The sequence below is a fragment of the Carassius gibelio genome, chromosome A18 (assembly GCF_023724105.1).
Source record: "Carassius gibelio isolate Cgi1373 ecotype wild population from Czech Republic chromosome A18, carGib1.2-hapl.c, whole genome shotgun sequence".
In the NCBI taxonomy this organism is placed as follows: domain Eukaryota; kingdom Metazoa; phylum Chordata; class Actinopteri; order Cypriniformes; family Cyprinidae; genus Carassius; species Carassius gibelio.
In genome coordinates this window covers 23,159,990-23,181,053 of record NC_068388.1, presented here as the reverse complement: position 1 = coordinate 23,181,053, position 21,064 = coordinate 23,159,990, and the positions used below count along the sequence as shown (strand labels likewise).

General features: G+C 37.2%; 1 protein-coding gene across 5 annotated transcripts in view; it reads right to left on the bottom strand.

Annotated features, from left to right (window-relative positions):
• The window catches only part of LOC127934357 (kinesin-like protein KIFC3), a 36,671-nt gene that overhangs the window by 1,456 nt on the left and 14,151 nt on the right, over positions 1-21,064 (bottom strand). For 3 of the 5 annotated variants that reach the window (XM_052531685.1, XM_052531683.1, XM_052531686.1), the window contains exons 2-20: positions 20,887-21,004; positions 19,746-19,894; positions 16,096-16,270; positions 15,438-15,559; positions 15,116-15,181; positions 13,897-14,019; positions 13,553-13,774; positions 12,314-12,475; positions 9,791-9,938; positions 8,761-8,891; positions 8,569-8,680; positions 8,277-8,458; positions 6,457-6,561; positions 5,361-5,491; positions 4,809-4,932; positions 3,657-3,786; positions 3,351-3,580; positions 2,129-2,281; positions 1,093-1,219 (exon numbers count right to left, since the gene is read on the bottom strand). In XM_052531685.1, the coding sequence (XP_052387645.1) occupies positions 1,093-1,219; positions 2,129-2,281; positions 3,351-3,580; positions 3,657-3,786; positions 4,809-4,932; positions 5,361-5,491; positions 6,457-6,561; positions 8,277-8,458; positions 8,569-8,680; positions 8,761-8,891; positions 9,791-9,938; positions 12,314-12,475; positions 13,553-13,774; positions 13,897-14,019; positions 15,116-15,181; positions 15,438-15,559; positions 16,096-16,270; positions 19,746-19,894; positions 20,887-20,968 (2,674 nt within the window). In that variant the 5' untranslated portion in view covers positions 20,969-21,004. Of the gene's footprint in view, positions 1-1,092; positions 1,220-2,128; positions 2,282-3,350; positions 3,581-3,656; positions 3,787-4,808; positions 4,933-5,360; positions 5,492-6,456; positions 6,562-8,276; positions 8,459-8,568; positions 8,681-8,760; positions 8,892-9,790; positions 9,939-12,313; positions 12,476-13,552; positions 13,775-13,896; positions 14,020-15,115; positions 15,182-15,437; positions 15,560-16,095; positions 16,271-19,745; positions 19,895-20,346; positions 20,800-20,886; positions 21,005-21,064 lie in introns of those variants that run through there. The other 2 variants (XM_052531687.1, XM_052531684.1) reach the window with 2 other exon arrangements.

The window sequence follows — 21,064 nt, the reverse complement described above, 5'->3', positions numbered from 1 at the left end:
TCAAGTCTGATCATTATCATTCCAAACCAGTCACTTGTGAGCTTCAATGACATCTTCAACATGAACGTTAGAATTATATAATTCATACATTGTATGTTGACATTGAATGTTAATATTTCTATATATTTTTGTAGGAAAATAATTAATTTTGTTTTATCAGAAGGCAGCTTAGAACAGAGCTACTGTACCATAAACAGTACTGAACATTTCTGTGAATCATATATCCTCACATGATAACAGATAAATCGATAGTTCACCCGAAAATGAAAATTATTCACCCTCAAGCCATCCTAGGCATATATGACTTTTCTTCTTTCAGACGAATGCAATTGGAGTTATATAAAAAAAAAATGCCCTGGCTCTTCCAAGCTTAATAATAGCAGTGAAGGAGGTCAAGATTTTGAAACCCAAAAAAGGCATCCATCCATCATACAAGTGCACTCAATCACATTTGTCACAAGAATAAATGGTTTCATTTTTCACCACCACAGTACAGCCCAGCCAATCAAAAGCAGAGCTGTAGGTGAAGATATAAAAACTAAAATATTTTCACCACTATCTCTCATACACACACACACACACAGACAAACAGTGCACAGTTGCAAAAATCATAAGAATGGATGTAAATCATTTGGACAAATACAGTAAAGCTTGTACAAGGCCAAACAAAACTAAAAAGACACAAGAACAAAACAGCAGCTGAACCCAATTTACACGAACACTAACCCCAGGAAGTTTGTTTAAGGCGCTGTGTTAGATGAGTGGGCATCAATGAGGTGATGTGTGGGGCACCATGCCATGCTGAGCAGTTCATGCCAAGCGACCAACCACATAAAACCCCACCTACCTGCCCACGGTCCCCAACCAATGGGCTGCTTCTGTCTACCTGTCTATCTGGAAACAGTGTCACAATGCAAAGAACAGACGTCCCCTTCACACAGTGTGACCTGCACTCAATGCACCATGTCAGATGCTATATATAGCAAGGATTATTATATCAGATTACATAAGAGTCTTATATAAGCAGGTATCTCTGCGTCATGTGACTGTTGGTTTAACAGTGAAACTGGGGAAGTTTTTCTCTATGCTCACCTGTGGACAGCTGACTGTGGGACCTCCGGCGGGTTGTGGGGGTTTTAGAGGTGGAGGAGAGGGTTGAACTTGCACTGCTAGCCCTTGAGATGGGGAGCGGCACAGGGGTCACGGGCGGAGAATCCAGCTACATGAGAAAAATATAGATTATTTTGTAATATGGAATGCATTTGTAGTGCCTAGGAAATCAGGTGGATTTTTTTTAACCAAACTCTTTTTCTTTTTTTATATTAATCATAAGGTTAAATCAAATTGGCTAATTAAAAAGCATGTCTTATTAATTGAAACCATGAAACTTAAACAATTTAACAATTTATTAAAAGTTTATTTATTTATTTTTTTTTATAGCCAAGTGAAATCTATAAAAAAAAAATTCCCCCCAAATTCCATTTTATTTTCCCCTCAATCTGTGCTTTACATTTTAATTTTTCAGTTTTAATGGTTTAGTTTACTTTTAATAAAAAGCATATCTAAATAATTGAAATCATGAAAATTGTGCAATTTATTAAAAATTTACCAAAAATACATTTTCGGGTCTTATGAAACTCATTCAATTTTGTTCTGAAAATTTAATTCTGTTCTGTAATTGAAAAATGAATTAACATTTTTAAAACTTATGAAATGTTCTGGATTTTTTTTTCTGAAATTCTGTGCCCATTTAAATTTTTCTGGATTTATGATACAAATGTATAATCTAAAACGGCATAAAACATTAACAATTCAATTAAGCTTTTAAAACAATCTAAATCAAATGCCAAAAATAAAAGTTGTTACATTTTAAAACCAAATGCAACAAAACATTTGCCAGTTAACATTAGGTTGAAATTTGTGTTACTTATGTAAGAACCACAGTAAAATTTTCACACATAAATGACAGTATAAATATGAACAGGACAGGAGGAAAAGTGGAATAATGAGTGCATTGTGGCCACTGCATTAGTAACAGAAGTAAAGTTATGGGTGAAGGACAGATCTCGAAGACGTGGTTGTTTTCAGACATGAACACTGGAGGATGAGTGTGTTTGTGATGCTGTACCTCCGCGCTGTCATGAGTTGGTGAGGAGGATGTAGAGGAGTTCTCTGCTTGGCGGCGCGAGGAAGACGAGGGCCCGATCTCAACAGTACGAACACGCTGAGCGAACTTCAGAGAGCAAACCGACTCACTGACGTTACTCTCCAGAGGAGACACCTGAGATACAGAGAGAAGAATCCCAGAGTTGTGAGAAACCGCATCAGAAAGAGTGATCAACTACACACTAAACTAACATGATGTTCTGTAGGTAGAACATTTTGTATTCTTGTGATTGGAATCATAAAGAACTGAAGTAATATGGTTCCAATTGAGAAATTACTTAGTTGTGATTCCATCATTGATCCTTAAAAAACAAAAAACTAACTAAACTAAATGTGCACTTTTTCTAACTTATCTAGACTTTGAGGTATTATGTGGAAACTCTGAAAGTGGCAGTGCCTTCTGCTTTAAAATCAAATTATATTTCTGTTTAATAATACCTATATTTACCCTGGGGTGCCTCAGGGCTCAGTTCTTGGACCACTTCTCTTCTCGGTCTACATGACATCATTAGGTTCTGTCATTCAGAAACATTACTTTTCATACCACTGCTATGCTGATGACACTCAACTCTACCTGTCATTCCATGCTGATGATCAGACGGTAGCTATTCGCATCTCAGCTTGTCTTATATTATTTATTATATTATTTAAAAGCCATGCTACGTGTACTGTGTTAACCTAACTGAGACTTGTTATAGCACATACATATATCATTGCTTTTTTTTGCTGTTTTTGATTGCTTCCACTGTCCTCATTTGTAAATCATTTTGGATAAAAGTGTCTGCTAAATGAATAAATGTAATGTCTTAATTTTGTATTATAAGGCATTGACAGTAACCAAATATTACAAGCATTAGACACACTATACGGTTTAACGAGCACAGAGTTGAGATACTAATGTAGATGTTCCCAGCATGTCATCAAGTATGACATGCCATGAATTGTGCATAAAATGACCAGGAGCATTTAATAGACTTTACGATTTCATAAGTCAACAACAGAGTTTGTTTTGCATGTAAGAGTTTTCATTAGTGATTAGCATAAAACAACAGGAGAGCGTGTGCACGAACGGTTTAAAATACCTTGACTGCTCGTGCTGTACCAAGTACAGTCTTTATGCCTAAATCCATTCTAATCCACTCAAAATGTGTGGAGGTTTAAAGTAAGCCTCTGCGCTCACACACCTGCACCATCATGAGGGTCTTGCTGTCTCCGCTGAGCGAGCCCTGCAGCAGGTAGGTGAGACGCGAGTTCCTGAAGGGCACGTGTGAGTGTTTGGAGCGCAGGGCATTGATGACGTCACCCAGCGCAGACAGTGATTTGTTGATGCACTGAGCCTCACGCAGACGGCTGCCCTCGGCGCCGGATTTAGTAATCCGCTCAGAACCAGCCAGATCCACCAGATTGAGTTTACCTGCAGAAACAAAGAAAACAAGATTTACATTTCTGTTATTTGTGTGTGAGGCAGTTTAGATGAACTGTGTGTGTACCTGAGGTGCGGTGGCCCGTGGAAGAGTTGAACCCTGCCACCGTAACGATCAGGAGAGCGTGAGAGCGAGAGCTGTGCTCGTTTAGATTAGTGCACGCTGTCGCCCTGTTCACGTGTCCCAGGTCAAACACCTGCAGGATCAAAGGTCAGTGGTTACAGATACTGAATTAAACCGAAATGGGTTGATGCTCGTCTCTATGACAGACCTAGCTGCAACACCGATAACTGAATTTTTAATACCCTTGAATTACCATCACAAGAAATGAACAATACTAAATTACTGTAAAAATAGCACGTTTTTAAGTTTCCTTGTTAAACTACAGTAATTACAGCAAATTATGCATAATTACAATCAACTGATCTTAAACCAAACTATAATCCTAACCTTATATCAAGTACATGTTGTTAATTAACAACTCAACTTACTCAGTAATTGCATAATTTCACTATAACAAGGACATCCTAACCCTGCAAAATCATAATCAGAAATATTTTTTAAATGTTTAAACGGAAAAGCTTCACAAAAGACTGATGTATCATGTTTGATACTTACATATTAACATGATTTCTATAAAAACAATGATGTGTTGACAATCAAGTAAACCTAAGCTGCTTTAGTCCAGTAAGTGTTCATCTTGAAATATTAAATATATATTAAAAACAATATAAAAGTTATTCTTGCTATACATTTACTTTATAAAAATCATCAAGACACATGAACCACAAGCTGAAGGGGGCTTTTTATTTTTAGATTTATCAAAAAAGAACCATCAATCAGATGATATTGTGTATAATGTTTTTTTTCAGCAAAGTTTTGATAATTTAGAGGCCCTAGAAATGTGCTCATCAAATATGATAAAGAATTTATAGTCTTAAAATAAAAAGTAAACTAATATTTCATAACTATTGTTGAGTGTGTACTTTTAATGAAAAATTTACATTTAATGAGTATTTTTTTTAAGAACAGAGTTTGTCTGGTAAGACAAAACAAGCCAAGACAAATCGGCCCAACAAAACAACTTTGTTGCTTTACCCAGGAAATAATATTCTGTTATCTACGGTGGTGAAATCTGAACATTTGTGAAGTTCATGAAGCTGGCACTGAAGTGTGATGACAGCTAGCATTATTCTGGTTGGCTGCTGTGAGCTTCACCTTGTTAATGTCCTCCACGCTCTCCACGGTGAACTCGGTGAGTCCTGGCACGTACAGCTGTCCACTGCCGTCCGGACACATCTTTATATCCAGCTTCTCACTGGGATTATCGCCCAACAGATTCCTGTTGGAATCAGATAAATGCAAACTAATTCATTTTATCTGTTGACGTCAAGGAATGTGTCAAACTTTAAGTGGGACACAGATTAATATTACGCAGACAATCTTAATCAGCACATACACATCAGTTCAACTTACACAATACAGCAGGAGGCATGATGGGAAAAGTGAGGAACAGACAGTGCAGAGGGCAAAGTGTGACGTGTGATCTGTTTATGTCTTACAGATGGCCTGAGAGATTTTAAATCTAATCTGTTTTTACATAACTGCTGACCGGCAGAATCTGTGGCAGGTCACACACACACTTCACTGTGACAATTATATAAAAGAGTGCTGAACAGTGATGTGCATGTCACTCTGCAAGCCCTCCTGTAGAGCATTTTATCATCATCATCATCATCTCTCCCTCCTACTTGAGTCTGTGTATCTCACCGAAGTGTCTCATTGTAGATTTCCACCATGCTGACGGTGATCTTATAGTCCCAGTCGAGCTTTTTCTCTGACACTTCAGAGAAGAGCAGCCGCAGAGCACGCTGGTTGATGCCAGGGTCTTCAGGGACACCCTGCATGAAACACAGAGACATGTTACGGCTGATAGTTGATAAAGATTCTATGCAGTTTAAAAAAAATTTTAAATTAAGATAATAAAATTGGTTTAAATGTAGGTAACACAACAATGTTTAACAGTATGAATAATTGATATTCATTTTAATTTTTTTTTTTTTTTTACAAAAGATCACATTTAACAGGGTTATTCAACTACACCAAGAATCATAAAAATGCTAAAAACTGACACTTGCATTAAAAACTATTTCTAAAACTACCATATCTATTTCAAATGAACCTGAATTTTTTTTTTTCAATGATCGAAAAATATTTCTTGAGCAGCAAATCAGCATATTAGAATGATTTCTTAAGATTCATGCGAGACTTAATTAATGGTTTTGCATCATAGGAATAAATTGCATTTTAAAATAAACCATTATTTTCATAATTCTATTTTGTAAAAAAAAAAAAAACACTATTATTATTGTTTTTTTTATCAAATAAATGCAGTCTTAACGGAGCATAAGAGACTTCTTTAGAAATACAGGATAAAAATAAATAAATAAATAAATGAATAAAAACACTTCGAATGCAACTGACAAATTTGAAAGGGACAGACATCATGGGCAATAAAAAGTACTGTTACAGTGTTAAAATTAATAAAATATTATAAGACAGTACAACAAAAACCAATAAACAATATCAAATATTATTTAACAACAAATCCCACTAAATAAACAATTTAGTTTAAATATCAATTTTTTACACTTTAAGGTGTTCTTGTTACACAAATAACTGTTATTGCTAAAATAAGTAAATGTATAACAAGTGAAGCTGCAAAAAAAAAAAAAAAAAAAAAAAAAAAAAAGTTTAAAAAGGTCACAAATATCTTGAAGGTCCTGATGAGCTTGGTTTACATTACAGACAATTTATTTCTTTTTTTAGTTTTTTTGAAAGTGAAACTTGGGAACATGTTATGTACCTCCATAGTATAGGTCTTTCCAGAGCCGGTCTGCCCATAGGCAAAGATGCAGACGTTGAAGCCATCAATACAGGAAGTGACCAGAGACTGCACTTCCTGGAACACCTGTCCAATCACAGGAGAGGGGACTGTGATATAATAACTGATAGGATATACAGTATTGTTCAAAATAATAGCAGTACAATGTGACTAACCAGAATAATCAAGGTTTTTAGTATATTTTTATTGCTACGTGGCAAACAAGTTACCAGTAGGTTCAGTAGATTCTCAGAAAACAAACGAGACCCAGCATTCATGATATGCACGCTCTTAAGGCTGTGCAATTGGGCAATTAGTTGAAAGGGGTGTGTTCAAAAAAATAGCAGTGTCTACCTTTGACTGTACAAACTCAAAACTATTTTGTACAAACATTTTTTTTTTTCTGGGATTTAGCAATCCTGTGAATCACTAAACTAATATTTAGTTGTATGACCACAGTTTTTTAAAACTGCTTGACATCTGTGTGGCATGGAGTCAACCAACTTGTGGCACCTCTCAGCTGTTATTCCACTCCATGATTCTTTAACAACATTCCACAATTCATTCACATTTCTTGGTTTTGCTTCAGAAACAGCATTTTTGATATCACCCCACAAGTTCTCAATTGGATTAAGGTCTGGAGATTGGGCTGGCCACTCCATAACATTAATTTTGTTGGTTTGGAACCAAGACTTTGCCTGTTTACTAGTGTGTTTTGGGTCATTGTCTTGTTGAAACAACCATTTCAAGGGCATGTCCTCTTCAGCATAGGGCAACATGACCTCTTCAAGTATTTTAACATATGCAAACTGATCCATGATCCCTGGTATGCGATAAATAGGCCCAACACCATAGTAGGAGAAACATGCCCATATCATGATGCTTGCACCTCCATGCTTCACTGTCTTCACTGTGTACTGTGGCTTGAATTCAGAGTTTGGGGGTCGTCTCACAAACTGCCTGTGGCCCTTGGACCCAAAAAGAACAATTTTACTCTCATCAGTCCACAAAATGTTCCTCCATTTCTCTTTAGGCCAGTTGATGTGTTCTTTGGCAAATTGTACCCTCTTCTGCACATGCCTTTTTTTTAACAGAGGGACTTTGCGGGGGATTCTTGAAAATAGATTAGCTTCACACAGACGTCTTCTAACTGTCACAGTACTTACAGGTAACTCCAGACTGTCTTTGATCATCCTGGAGGTGATCATTGGCTGAGCCTTTGCCATTCTGGTTATTCTTCTATCCATTTTGATGGTTGTCTTCCGTTTTCTTCCACGTCTCTCTGGTTTTGCTCTCCATTTTAAGGCATTGGAGATCATTTTAGCTGAACAGCCTATCATTTTTTGCACCTCTTTATAGGTTTTCCCCTCTCTAATCAACTTTTTAATCAAAGTACGCTGTTCTTCTAAACAATGTCTTGAACGACCCATTTTCCTCAGCTTTCAAATGCATGTTCAACAAGTGTTGGCTTCATCCTTAAATAGGGGCCACCTGATTCACACCTGTTTCTTCACAAAATTGATGACCTCAGTGATTGAATGCCACACTGCTATTTTTTTGAACACACCCCTTTCAACTAATTCAACTAATTGCCCAATTGCACAGCCTTAAGAGCGTGCATATCATGAATGCTGGGTCTCATTTGTTTTCTGAGAATCTACTGAACCTACTGGTAACTTTTTTGCCACGTAGCAATAAAAAAATATACGAAAAACCTTGATTATTCTGGTAAGTCACATTGTACTGCTATTATTTTGAACAATACTGTACAACAGTATGAGAAAACTAGCTCGGGCACTAACCTCCTCCTGACTGGCCTGAGTGGGAAAGACTTTGTCAAGTTCAAAGGTCATGAGCTTGCCCTTATTAGACAAGTACAGAACAGCATCATCATCAGGGTCAAAGGTCACTTTGTTTTTGGTGTCAGCAGCATCTGTTTCTCCAGCACACACGGGACGTACTCGGCACAGCACACGAATGTTTCCTGAAACACAAGATCATGACGTCTTTATAATTAAAATGTCTCATTTCATAGAATCGAACTACATGATATGAATCGAACAACACATTTCCCAGAGATCTCTGCGGTCTCACCTTTGAGGCGCACCAGTTCGTTGTGGCACTTCTTCCTCAGGTTCATCTCCCGCTTGTATTTGCGCAGCAGCTCTTGGTTTGCACTGCTCACCTCTCCAATCACCTGACAGATCTGGAATGACAGACGGACACGACTGGTGAGCTGCGGTCAGTCAGGCTGATGTGTCGTCAGCCCGTGTGCCGTGCACTCACCTCCTGCTTGGCCTCGGTGATGGCTTTCTCCAGCATGTAAGGGAAGTCCTGCACCTGTCTCTTCAGACAGTTGTAGTCACAGGTGAGGGTTCTCAGGGCCGGCTGCAGCGTCAGGAGGTTCATCCGCACACCTGTTGGACAACAATCAAAAACTATTCAAGTAATAAACTACGGCAGCAAAGCTCATTGATTATTACGCCAGAATGAGACTATGGTTCCTAGACATATCAGTCGAGAAAATCGTAACTTTTCTTTTTTTCTGTTGGTCTTAGTTCACGATGTAACTAGAGAGGAGTATAGCTTTAAATAGGAAAAATATAGAAACTCTTTGGTCATTTTTGAACGAGATGCTAACGGTCTAATCAGATTCAATGATTTATGCTAAGCTAAGCTAAAAGTGCTACCAACAGACCATCGAAAATGGTTAAACAACTGTTTAACTCTGGGGGAGCTGGAAAATGAAACAAAAAAGGTGGAGTGTTCCTTTAAGAAACATGAATATTTTTGTATAGTTTGTCAAGATTAGTAAATATATATATATATATATATATATATATATATATATATATATATATATATATATATATATATATATATTATTCAGTAAAAAAACAACAACAACATACTAATATAATTGCTGTACTATATTTAAATGACTAATAAAATATGGCATAATAACATTTACATATTTTTTATATTACTAAATAATTTTTATATAGAAAACAGTACAACAAATAGAACTACAAGATGCCAAATACTGTGGTTTAAATGTTTTCTGGTTGTTTTATTTTTAGGTGTCCTTGTTTCAATTTAATTACACAAATGAGTACAGAGTAATATTAATGAACAACATGTACGATTATAGGGTTTGGTTTATGGTTTATGGTAATATGAATAACAAGGTCATTAAAGTAATATGAATATGAGGGGAAACATTATGAATGGTCATGAAAATCCTAAAGGGGTTTTGTTTCGTTTCTTTTTTGACCTGAGGGTGAAACATGACCTGGACTCAAACACATGGTTTCACCTGCTAGGTTCTCGTGGACGGCCTTCATCTCACTCTCGGCTCTGATGAAAGCTTCCTCGATCACTCGGTTCTTCTCCTCCTCCAGACTCTGCATCTCTGCTTCCAGCTGACCCTGAGCTCTCTCCATCTCACCCTCATACACTAGGATCTAGCACACACACACACACAATTTTTGAAAGATGATTTACATAAGGTATTATAAAAGAGCTTCTACAGGGACAGATTAAATCGGCAACACACTGCGTTATTGGTTGATTGTAGATGTTTGTAACTGTATCAAGAACACGTCAGTGTAAAACCCATCGATCATAAAACAGATCAACACATCACAGATGATTGTAGATGCACAGATATCCTGCGCTCCACCTTATTTAAATAAATGGCTTTACTTCTGGCCAACAAACACCGTATTAAAGACGTCATGAACTACTAACCAGGGTCATTAGTTACTGATCTAATGCAGTTAGGTAAGAGAAAGAAGACCTGTGGGGTGGGTGGAGGGCTGTTGGTCACACATGGGAAGGGCATCTGGGGTCACGCACCATCAAAACATATGAAGGAGGGGAGGGCAATATACCAAGATTAGAAATTTGTTAATCAGTAGAGACTATTTGTAATTCAGACTATTGTGTATGTTGAGCAGTATTGAGTTTTTTTTGCTGCTTTATAGGCTTGAATGGTTAAATACATACTTTTATGTGTCAAAATGACCATCTTTACAAATATCCTCGTGAACCTTAATTTAAGTCTTAAGTGAAAGCAAACAGCTGAGAAAGAAAACATGTGTAACAATATACTGGAGGCGGGCAGCTCTTAAAGTGACAGTGTCTGTCATTCATGTTAATCAAACAACAAAATAGAGAAAACCTTTCACTGCTCTTTAATAATCACTTTTGTAACTTTATTAAGAAGAAATATATATTTAAATTTACACAGTGAAGGATATGCAATGTTTTTTTATTTGATTACTTTATACAATGTAGCATTTCTTATTTATTGGTTCTACGATATATTTCTTTGTCCTATTCCTATGTAATAAGTTTCTTATTTAAATCGCTGACCGTTTACTTGTCTTCAGTGAGCTTGAGTTTTTTTTTTTTTTTTTATATATACACCAATATTAGTTTTTCTGTGATAGTAACACTGGTGACAGGAATCATGAAATTTCTTTGGTATCAAAATGTGTTATCATAAATACCTTATTTAAAGCAAAATAACTATTTTAGTATATGTATATATCATTACCATTAAATTAAATGACTCAATCATGATATAAGATTTTGGTCATATCACCCACCCCTAATATGAAGTACACAACAAGGGTGACATCAACTATTGTACCCTGAAGGGAATGTGAGCTAGTTACTCTGCAAAATTTCAGGGCTTTATAGGTCAAAAATGAGCATGAGCCAACATGAATCCACATTTTTGTTTAGCACTTAAAATGGGACACAGTCTCTGGTAGAAATCACTTCCTATACCCATGACATTTTTGACCTTTAACCCCTGCAGAGTAATCTGGACGACCTTGGATAGCCCGTGGGTGACCTCGGTGTTACCCCCACCCACCGCCTGGGACAGCAGACCATACAGACGGCTGCGGTCCGTCCTCAGCTGCAACGCAAGTGAAGAGAGAGAGCTGTTAACCTGCTCCAGCACGACACCAACATCACAGAGGCCTGAAACTAGAGCCTTATGAGTTCCAGAACGCAGAAGAAAATAGATGGAATCCAGTCATGAAAAACTAATTCACACAATTAATCAAGTAGCCAAATGGACTAGTGTTTGTGAATATTAATGCGCAAAAAGAATGCAATGTAAATATGAGGTCTGATGTTCTGAGCATCTCTGTGTGAATGAGTGCCACAGTCTTGTCTACTACACAAACTTAAACACACGCAATGCTTGTAGTTCACCATCACCATTTCATTTGATCATCAGATACACAAAGAAGCTCAAAAGGTCTTCACTCCAACCAGCCAAAATAAAAGTTTGAATTAACTTGAAATTATGACATAAATATATTACTACTGTACAGTAATATCTTTTATAAAGGAATATCACACTTGTTCACATGTTTTAATTTAAAACTTACAGGAAACCTCTGTTGTGCAGCACTTCCTTTGCCAAAAAAAGGATGTTTTCAAATTAATTTCATTATATTATGCAAGATTAATTAAATTGGTAGCTTTATACATTTATTTGATTACCAGCATTTTTGATAAACGTGTATTAAATGAAAGAAAAAATATAATAATTCTAATTTCCGAAGGTAATGGCCTATTATTGTTAACATTTAAATTAAATAGTTAAAGTCTTTTTTATTCATTTATTTTAATTAAACCATTAAAACGAAACCCAGAAAATAACTGAAAACAAAGAATTTGGAGGGGGATTTTTTTTTGTTTTTAAGGATTTAATAAGGTCCTCTTGAACTTACATCAAATTAACTCCCTTATGAGAAGACATGAGATCAGCATGTGGTCCCATGATAATGGAGGAGACAGGAAGTGAGTGTGGTACCTGCTGGCGGAGCTGACTGCTGCTTCTCTGAGACTCGTGCAGCTGCTGCTCCAGCTCTCGGAGGAGCTGTCTCTGAACACTCAGCTGCTCCTGCAGAGCCTGGTTACGGCCCTGAGCCTCCAGTAAAGCCTGCTTACACTGAGCCGACTCCACTTCAACCGTCTGGAAGAGTGAGAAACAAACATTCAAATTACTTGAACTGGGATAAGAATACAGGTGCATCTCAATAAATTGGAATTTATTTCAGAAACTCAAACTAAAATAGGAGGGTTTTTGTTAAATGTGAGCCAAAATCTCCACAATTAAAAGAACCAAAAGAATTAAACTACTTCAGTCTGTGTGCATTCAATCAACTTCATACATGAGTTTCACAATTTTAGTTGAATTACACAGCATTCTAGTTTATGGAGATGCACATGTAAATGTCTGACTATTGCTTTTTTTACACTACCAGTCAAAAGTTTGGAATAATTATGATTTGTTCAAAAAGGCTGCATTTCTATTATCAAAAATACAGTTAAACAGAAAGAATGTAAATATATATTACAATTTAAAAAAAGGCAGGTTTAACCAATGGACATGATTCCAACATTTGACTGGCTGAGTGAGTTGGTGGACATTATTCGTATAGAGAAAGTGTGATTTATCATTAATGACAATTGATAGATTTATTTGGGAAAATCTGTAATGGACTATTTGCCAATGTGATCATATTATATCTTTTTTTATTGTTTATTTACTCATTTTCTTTAATGCTTTGAGGTTATCACCACTGGAATCTTTCGATTACCTTTCATTAATTTAATTATTAGGAACAATTTTCTTTGAAACACCTAACAATATTTTATGTCTACTTGGGTAATGTATTTTTTTCTTTCTTGGGGGCTCATGCAGTTGTAGGTGTTTACCTTATTTTATTAAACTAAATAAAAATCAGAAAAACTTATTAAAAAATGCATTTCACACATTTACAAGACAAATTTTCTGCAAAAAGTCTCTATGACCGAAGTTCAAGATTATATTTGAATAAAAAGCCTGCATTCTCTGAAGGTCACACCAGTCGGCTGTAGACATCATGGAGGCTGCCTCATTTAAGAAAAGTAACCATTACAATTCACAGCAAGAAATGTTAATAATTCAAGGCTCACCAGGAATACCAGTCTGTTTAAAATGAGAAATCCTCAATGAGATATGCAGCCGACTGATTTGACTTTGAAATGAATCATTAGCGAAGCTCACCTTGACCTGGCGACTCCTCACCTCCTCGCCGTCTCGAAGCCGTGAGGTCAGCTGCTGCTGGAGCTCGTGTCGGTGCTTCTCCGTCTCCTCCAGCCGCTGCTGCAGCTGAACTACTGTCCCCGTCCTCTCCTGCACCTGCTGCTCCAGCACAGCCAGCCGAAGCTCCTGCTCACGGCTCTCCTCGTCCTTACGACACAGCTCTCCACGCAGGGCCTCCACATCCTGAGAGAGATGGAGCATTACAGAACAGAAACACCACTACATTCATCGCACAAGAGTCATCAAAGCATCTAGTAATTAGCTCCCATCATAGACCTGTTTGAGTGGTTTCTGGCTGTGAGTACCTGGCTCTGGTGGCAGCGGCCGGGAGAACAGCTGGTCTGGGTCTGACTGGTCCTCAGCTCCTGTTTGAGCCGCTGGTTCTCACTCTCCAGCACCTCCAGCTGTTTCTCCAGATCTGTCGCCCCCTAGACACACACACACACAAACATTTATTTAGCTGAATGAGGACTTCGAATGGTTTTATTATAAATACGATTGACAAATTCAAACCCAATCATTATCCACACCCCCGAATCTAAACCACTGGAGTGGATCCAAGACCTCCCCCCCCACCTTTTGTTAATTCATAAGTGAATATATTTGGATCAGTTGATATGAGGAAATGTTCATTGCAGTAATTACACTCACAGAAAATATATGTGCATTGTGCATTGCATATACATCTCTGGTCAGTAAGATTTCATCATTCTTTTTCTAAGGCTGCATTCATTTGCTTAAAAATGCTGTAGAAACAGTGATGTATTCAAATAATATTCCAATTTAAAGTAACTGTTTTCTATTTGACTATTTTCTAAAATGACAATTTAATTTTCAGCATCATTACTCCAGTCTTCAGTGCACTTGATCTATCAGAAATCATGATAATATGCTGATTTGGTGCTATAGGAACATTTCTTATTAATATAAATGTTGAAAACCGTTTTGCTGCTTAATATATTTGTTGAAAGGTGATGATTTTATTTTTCAGGATTATTTGATGAATAAAAGGTTCAAACGGAGAGTATTTATTTGAAATGGAAATCTTTTGTAACATTATAAATGTATTTACTGTCACTATTGATCAATTCAACGAGTCCTTGGTAAATAAAAGTATTAATTTCTTCTACTTTTAACTTTTAAACGGTTGAGTAATTTAACGGTTCTTTTTAGGTAATGCATTGACTGTCCTGATTTTGTTAAAGAAAATCTATAAATAAATGAAATGTTAATGATTTTCCAAAAGAGGAAGGTTTTATTATATTTCGCTTTCTTCTGGTAACAAAGTTACCTACTGCAGCTTTAAGTACACCCACACCCATCTCAAATCTGGAAATCTTCCAGGGCTGAAGAGATAAATTCCTCTGCTATCAACTGAACTAGATCACCAGGTTAACCCTCTCTTCCCCAGCCATCATGAAAATAAATCAGGACGGCGTAATAAAGCATGAGCTCTCTATTAAACAATAGAAATGTGGTTCAGACACGAGTGGTGACTTTAGCCCACATAACTCCGTCTCTCACCAGCTCAGAGCGCAGTCTCTCCACCTCCTGCGTCTGATCCACTAGTTTCTCCTCCAGCTCCCTGACCTACAAAACCACAAACCAACAGCATTCAGCTGAATCCCTTTACAAAAATGAGTTTCATGCATCCACCCTCATGATGCATCGATCTATTTTAATCTAACCAGACAGAAACAATGAATATCAATGCATAAAAGGTCACAATACAGTATATTGTGGCTGAGGAATGTAAATGATCTGGTGGTGCTCTTGTGAGTCTGGCAGGAAAGCTGATCTCTATTCTCTGTGTGTGTGTGTGTGTGTGTGTGTGTGTGTGTCGTACCTGTGTGCGCAGCCCTGTAATGAGAGCGGGTTGTTCTCCCTCGTCTTTTTGCAGTTGCTCCTGGGAGTGAACTTTACTGAAATCCACAGGCCTCTGTGTCAAAACACTAGAGCAACTCACACCTACACAAACACACACACATAAATAAATACACACGCTTTATGGCAAGCAGGCAGCTTTTTCTAACTTTTAGGACATAAGATAAGTAATAAATAGATTTATTGCAAATGTATTAGTTATTAATAAAATATAGAGAAATAATTAATAAAATGTATATAAATATAAACTATTATAATTAAAATAAAACGTCTAATAATAATATTGTTGTTATTTTGTAATGATGTAACAGTTTCATGTCCAACTTGATTTTATAAAATAACACTTCACCAAATAAATAAATAAACAATAAATAATAATAATAATAATACATAAAAAATAATTTACTCAACCTACTAATTTCTTTATTTTGCCATACATGTAGCTTTATATTTAATAAATATTATGAAATACATGTATATATTTTTACATTTCTAATAAAATAAAAATAATACAATTCTAAATTGTATAAATATTATAGCTTATAATAATAATATAAAAAAATGACTAATTTAATTGACAATTCTAGTCTCTTGAATGTGAAGCGTTTCCTCTCTCTCACCTGTAGGGGACACAGCTTGGTGGAGCTGGCCGTCCTGCAGTCGGAGCTGCTCCTGAGGTTGGTTCAGGAGGTTGAGCTGCTGGTCGTGTGTCTGCAGTTGCTGTAGCACGAGTCTTCTGGCAGCGTCTTCACTGTGCAAACGTGCTTGGAACTCACAGACTCGCTCTTGCAGCGTCTGCACAAACACACAAGAAACTATGAATGCCAGCTGTACTAAAGCACCTTACACAACCTCAACCATGAGGGAGAAACTAAAGCAGACGAAACAGAAGAACTGTTAGAGGAAAGGGGTAGGTATTTCTGAAATGAAACCAGTAGGTTGATTTTTTCCCCATTTATGCATGTCATCCCTAACCCATATGACTTAATACATTTTATAATTCTCTTTTAATTTAAACATGTAATATAAAGTGTTCAGGTCACTCAGACTTTTTAGATATTAATTTTTATCTGTTGGCTCACTGTACGATTCTGCATTAACAGAGTGAACAGACAGGAGATCAACACAAATATCTGATCAACAGAATAAAAGAAAAATCTAAGTTTGGAATCAGAGTAAACGAAGACAAAATGAAAGTATTCCTTTACCTTCACAGGTAAGAAGAATGCTTAATGGGCAAGTGGCTATTCCTACTGAAACTTATTTTTTTATGAAACCCAGACGACTACAAAACCTCTAACAGATGCATTTAAGCAAACAGGGTGGAACTATGGACATAAGCGACTTTACTGTAGTACAGTGTGCTTTTGTGAAGCTGACATCAGAACGAGGCAAAGTAGCTCACGGCTAAACACAAAGACAGAATCAGAGGGAAGTACGCAGGCAGACGTCCAGGAACAGGACAGAGTAACCTTCTGTACAGGTCAAACTGTGAGAAGGCAGCACAGAGACACACAAATAAAGAACGAGAGGGGAAAAGGGGAGAAGAAGAGCATAAAAACAAGAAGTTCAGTGATGTGAAAGATCTGAAACAGCAAATTTAACAAAATAACAACCTCAAATATCAGGAAAATGTGACCATACCAACTCACTGAGATGAAGTCATACTTGAAGATTTGAAAATCCTGTATTTGGGTGATTCATTAGGCTGGAAATCATTGCACCTCTACAGGTAACACTGCCTGCTCATCACAGACAGATCTAGAGAAGCACACACAAAGCTATCTCATGTCTAAACTATTGTTTGTATTGAGAAGAGCCATCAATGCATTGAAAAGCTGCGGCTGGGACACACCATACATGTGATCTCCAGCCAATCAGATCTCTCCTGCACTCATGGTATGCTGAAAAGTGCACTCAAATCTCACTCAAGATTGTCCTGTTCAGAGATGTTGATCCACCCCTGGAGATGAATTAGAGGAGGGCTGCACTCTTAATGTTTCACTAACTAACAGAGGATGGTGTTTTGTAACTCCAGTCATATCTTGGGAGCAAGGACCGGTTTCACCAGCAGTGTGCAACTTAGCCTAGTTTTGATGCAAAGAAGCACTACGTTACAAGTAATGCATTTAAACAAGCCTCCGACCAGGAGTAACGTTTGGAATAAAACAACAGATTGATTGAGTTGCATCATATACTCAAGTTATACTTGACAAACTTCAGTCTTTCACACAAACACTACCGGTCAAAAGTTTGGGATCAGTAAAGAAGTCTCTATTGCTCATCAAGGCTGCATTTATTGGATCAAAAATACAGAAAAGCCCAGTGATCTTGCAAAATGTTATTATAATATAAAAGAATGGTTTCCATTTTAATATTATTTAAAATAATTTATTTCTGTAATGTAAAGCTGAATTTCCATCAGCCATTACTCCAGTATAAAGTGTCTTATGATCCTTAAATCATTCTAATATGCTGATTTATTATTAGAAATATCAATGTTGGAAACATTCTTAAAAATGTAACACATCCTTGCTGAATGAGTTTTAATTTCTTTTGTGCATTACTTTACAGAGAGTTTAAACCTATTAACTACAATGTACCTTAACAACTCCTCGAAATGCAACCGAACAAAGTACGAAATTACTTACAACCTGGCTAGTATTAGTAGTCTCTAAGCCTCCAGTGTGGACTTTACATTCCAGTTTAAGCAAGAACTTCTGAAGGGATGGTGAAACTCGACCCAAAATATCAGAGACTTATTGGGAACTCATTTTACTTCTAAGCAACCAATAAAAACCCCCTGACACCAACTGGCCCACAGATGTTGCCCTGAGGGAATCTTACACTGAAACACACAGAGCACAAAAGGCAGCGCTGCCTGTTAGCTGTGATTATTAACCCCGTGAAACCAATTACGCAAAGATCACACAGCTACAGAACAGACCAGTCACACAGAAACCAGCTCCTGAAGGATCTGGTGAAGACTGATTCAATCACAACACTGTATCACAGAAACACAGATGTTGAGGGTTTAATGCATATTTATATATCGTACCATTCGAAAGTTTGAGTTGGTGGCTTGTTTTAATGTTTCTAAAAGAAGTCTCTTTTGCTCGCCAAGGCTGCATTTATTTGATAAAAAATACAGTAAAAACAGTAAATTTGTGAAATATTTTTACAATCTAAATAACTGTCTCCTATTCTGATTAATTAAAAAAAAAAAAAAAAAAAAAAAGTATTTCAAAGCTGAATTTTCAGCATTATTGCTCCAGCCTGCAGAAATCATTCTTATATGCTGATTTGCTGCTCAAGAAACATTTCTGATGATAAGTGTTGAAAACAGTTGCGCTGCTTCATATTTTTGTGGATGCATTGTTTTTTTTTAATTTATTATCAAATAAACACACACTATAATGGGCCGTTTACACGACAAAGTTTTCAGACAAAAACGTGAAACTTCTTATGCGTTTACTTGTGACTGATCGTTTACGCGACAATGATGTTTTGGGGACAGAAAACGCATATTTTTGAAAACGGGAATCAAAATGCAAGTTTCTGAAAATGCCAGTGTTATCTTTTCTGTGTAAACACCCAAACGGGAATCTCTGAAAACAGTGAAGTCATTTGCTTGCGTAGTGCATGTATGTAGACATGCGCAGTACATGTCGATTTTAAAGGCAAGCGTGAACAAACAGGATATGGTACTGTTGCTGCTTCATGAGTTTGCTAACGCTTCTTCTGCAAAGTGTGGATTTACTCTAATATTACAAACAACAGCGGAGACGCATCATATACATCATATAATCATCACTTCCCTACAGGTACTGTTTACTAACAAGGTAACAGCGACAACTACTGGCCTCGAATACATAATACAGCATTTATGGACATTTTCGTCGATGTGTAAATGAAAATCGCTTTGAAAACATTGTCGTGTTTACGTGAAACTTTTTCTGTTTTTGCCCACACCGTTGTAAATGTAACCTAAATATCTTAACTTTCATATATATATATAAATCTTTTTGAAAAACTTTTGAATGGTAGTGTAAATGGTCTACAGAGAATCTGAAAACAATGCGCTGCAGTAAATCCCTAAACCTAGTTATTTGCAAATGTAACAGTGGTGCTTGCCTTTTTGAGCACAACTTACAATATGAAACTGCACAGATTAATACTGAATTTTAAGCAAAGATCCACTGGCACAGAAAAAAATCTCAGAATGCTTAGAAACAATCACACTGGTTGTGCTCATCTCCGGAGGTCGTACCTGTATGAGCAGCTGCTGCTGTTCTGAGGTGGCTGCTTCAGAGAGGTCAGAGGTCAAACAGTGGCGCTGAAGGACAGAGTTGGGCAACGAGAGGAAGGAGCTCTCCTCTTCACCATCACTCATCAGGATATCCACGGAACTCGCTGAAACTACAAAAAAAAAAAAAAAAAAAAAAAAGAGAGAGAATGCAGTTAATTATTAATATTATTAAATAAATTGACTTAAAAATACTAAAGCTGAAGCACTAAAATAAAACAACCAAAACTGAAGTAAAACTACAATACAAATTAAACAAATAGTATATATATATATATATATATATATATATATATATATATATATATATATATATATATATAGAAATAAAGTCCTTCAAGTTCAGAACAACAGAATGTTAAGATTTGGGTAAAGTAATCCTGAAGATGCGGAGAACACATCAATCTGGTGAAGGTCCTGCAGGCTTAAGAGAAACCATTAACTAATGAGAAGATCACAGCCTGCTGCAAGTGATGCATTAACCTGGATTTTAATACGACCCTGAACCTTATCAAAAAACGACACTTCCTGTTTTGTCTGTCAAACGGCTGTCTGTCACACTCACACGCATGAGATGTGCGGTGCGGTTTATGATGACACAGCAGTAGAGCCGCTTTCGTAGAAGAGCGTCAGCCTGAATGCAAATCGGTCACCGCATCACGGCAAAAACCAGCCTCCAACACTCAGCCTCGACATTTCCCTGATTTTCCTCTTTGTTTGCTTCCCGTTTTAGTCCTTTTTGGTCATTGTCTCTCACACAATCGCTGTGCCTGTTGTTCTAATGTCCCGTGCAGAACAGAGCGCACTAGCACACACACACATTTTCTGTGGCACACACAACAGTCCTCGTGTTCAGGCTCTGCTCTCATCTGTAAGGAGATTTACCCTTCTGTACCGGCACAGAGCACATGGTGTTCTCCGTTCGGTCTGAAACAGTCTGACTGTGTTTCTCCTGCTCAGTGGATAAGAACACATCGCTTGCTCTCTCTCCGATGACTGAGCCAGCAAGGGCTTTCACACACACACACACACACAAACATTCAAACTGTCCTCAGAAAAATGTTGCCACACCGGTTTTGAAGTCCACTCATGTGACAGTGCTTACCATCCAATGAGAGGTCTTCGTTCCAGAGCTCCTGCAGGCAGGGGGTGTGGCTGACGTCCCAGGTCTTTCGTGTGCTGTACATGACCACAGGGCCGAGCAGACCACACCGCTGGACCGGCTGGAAACACAGACCACATTCAATCAACACCCGACTAATACACATCTGAGAGAATACAGC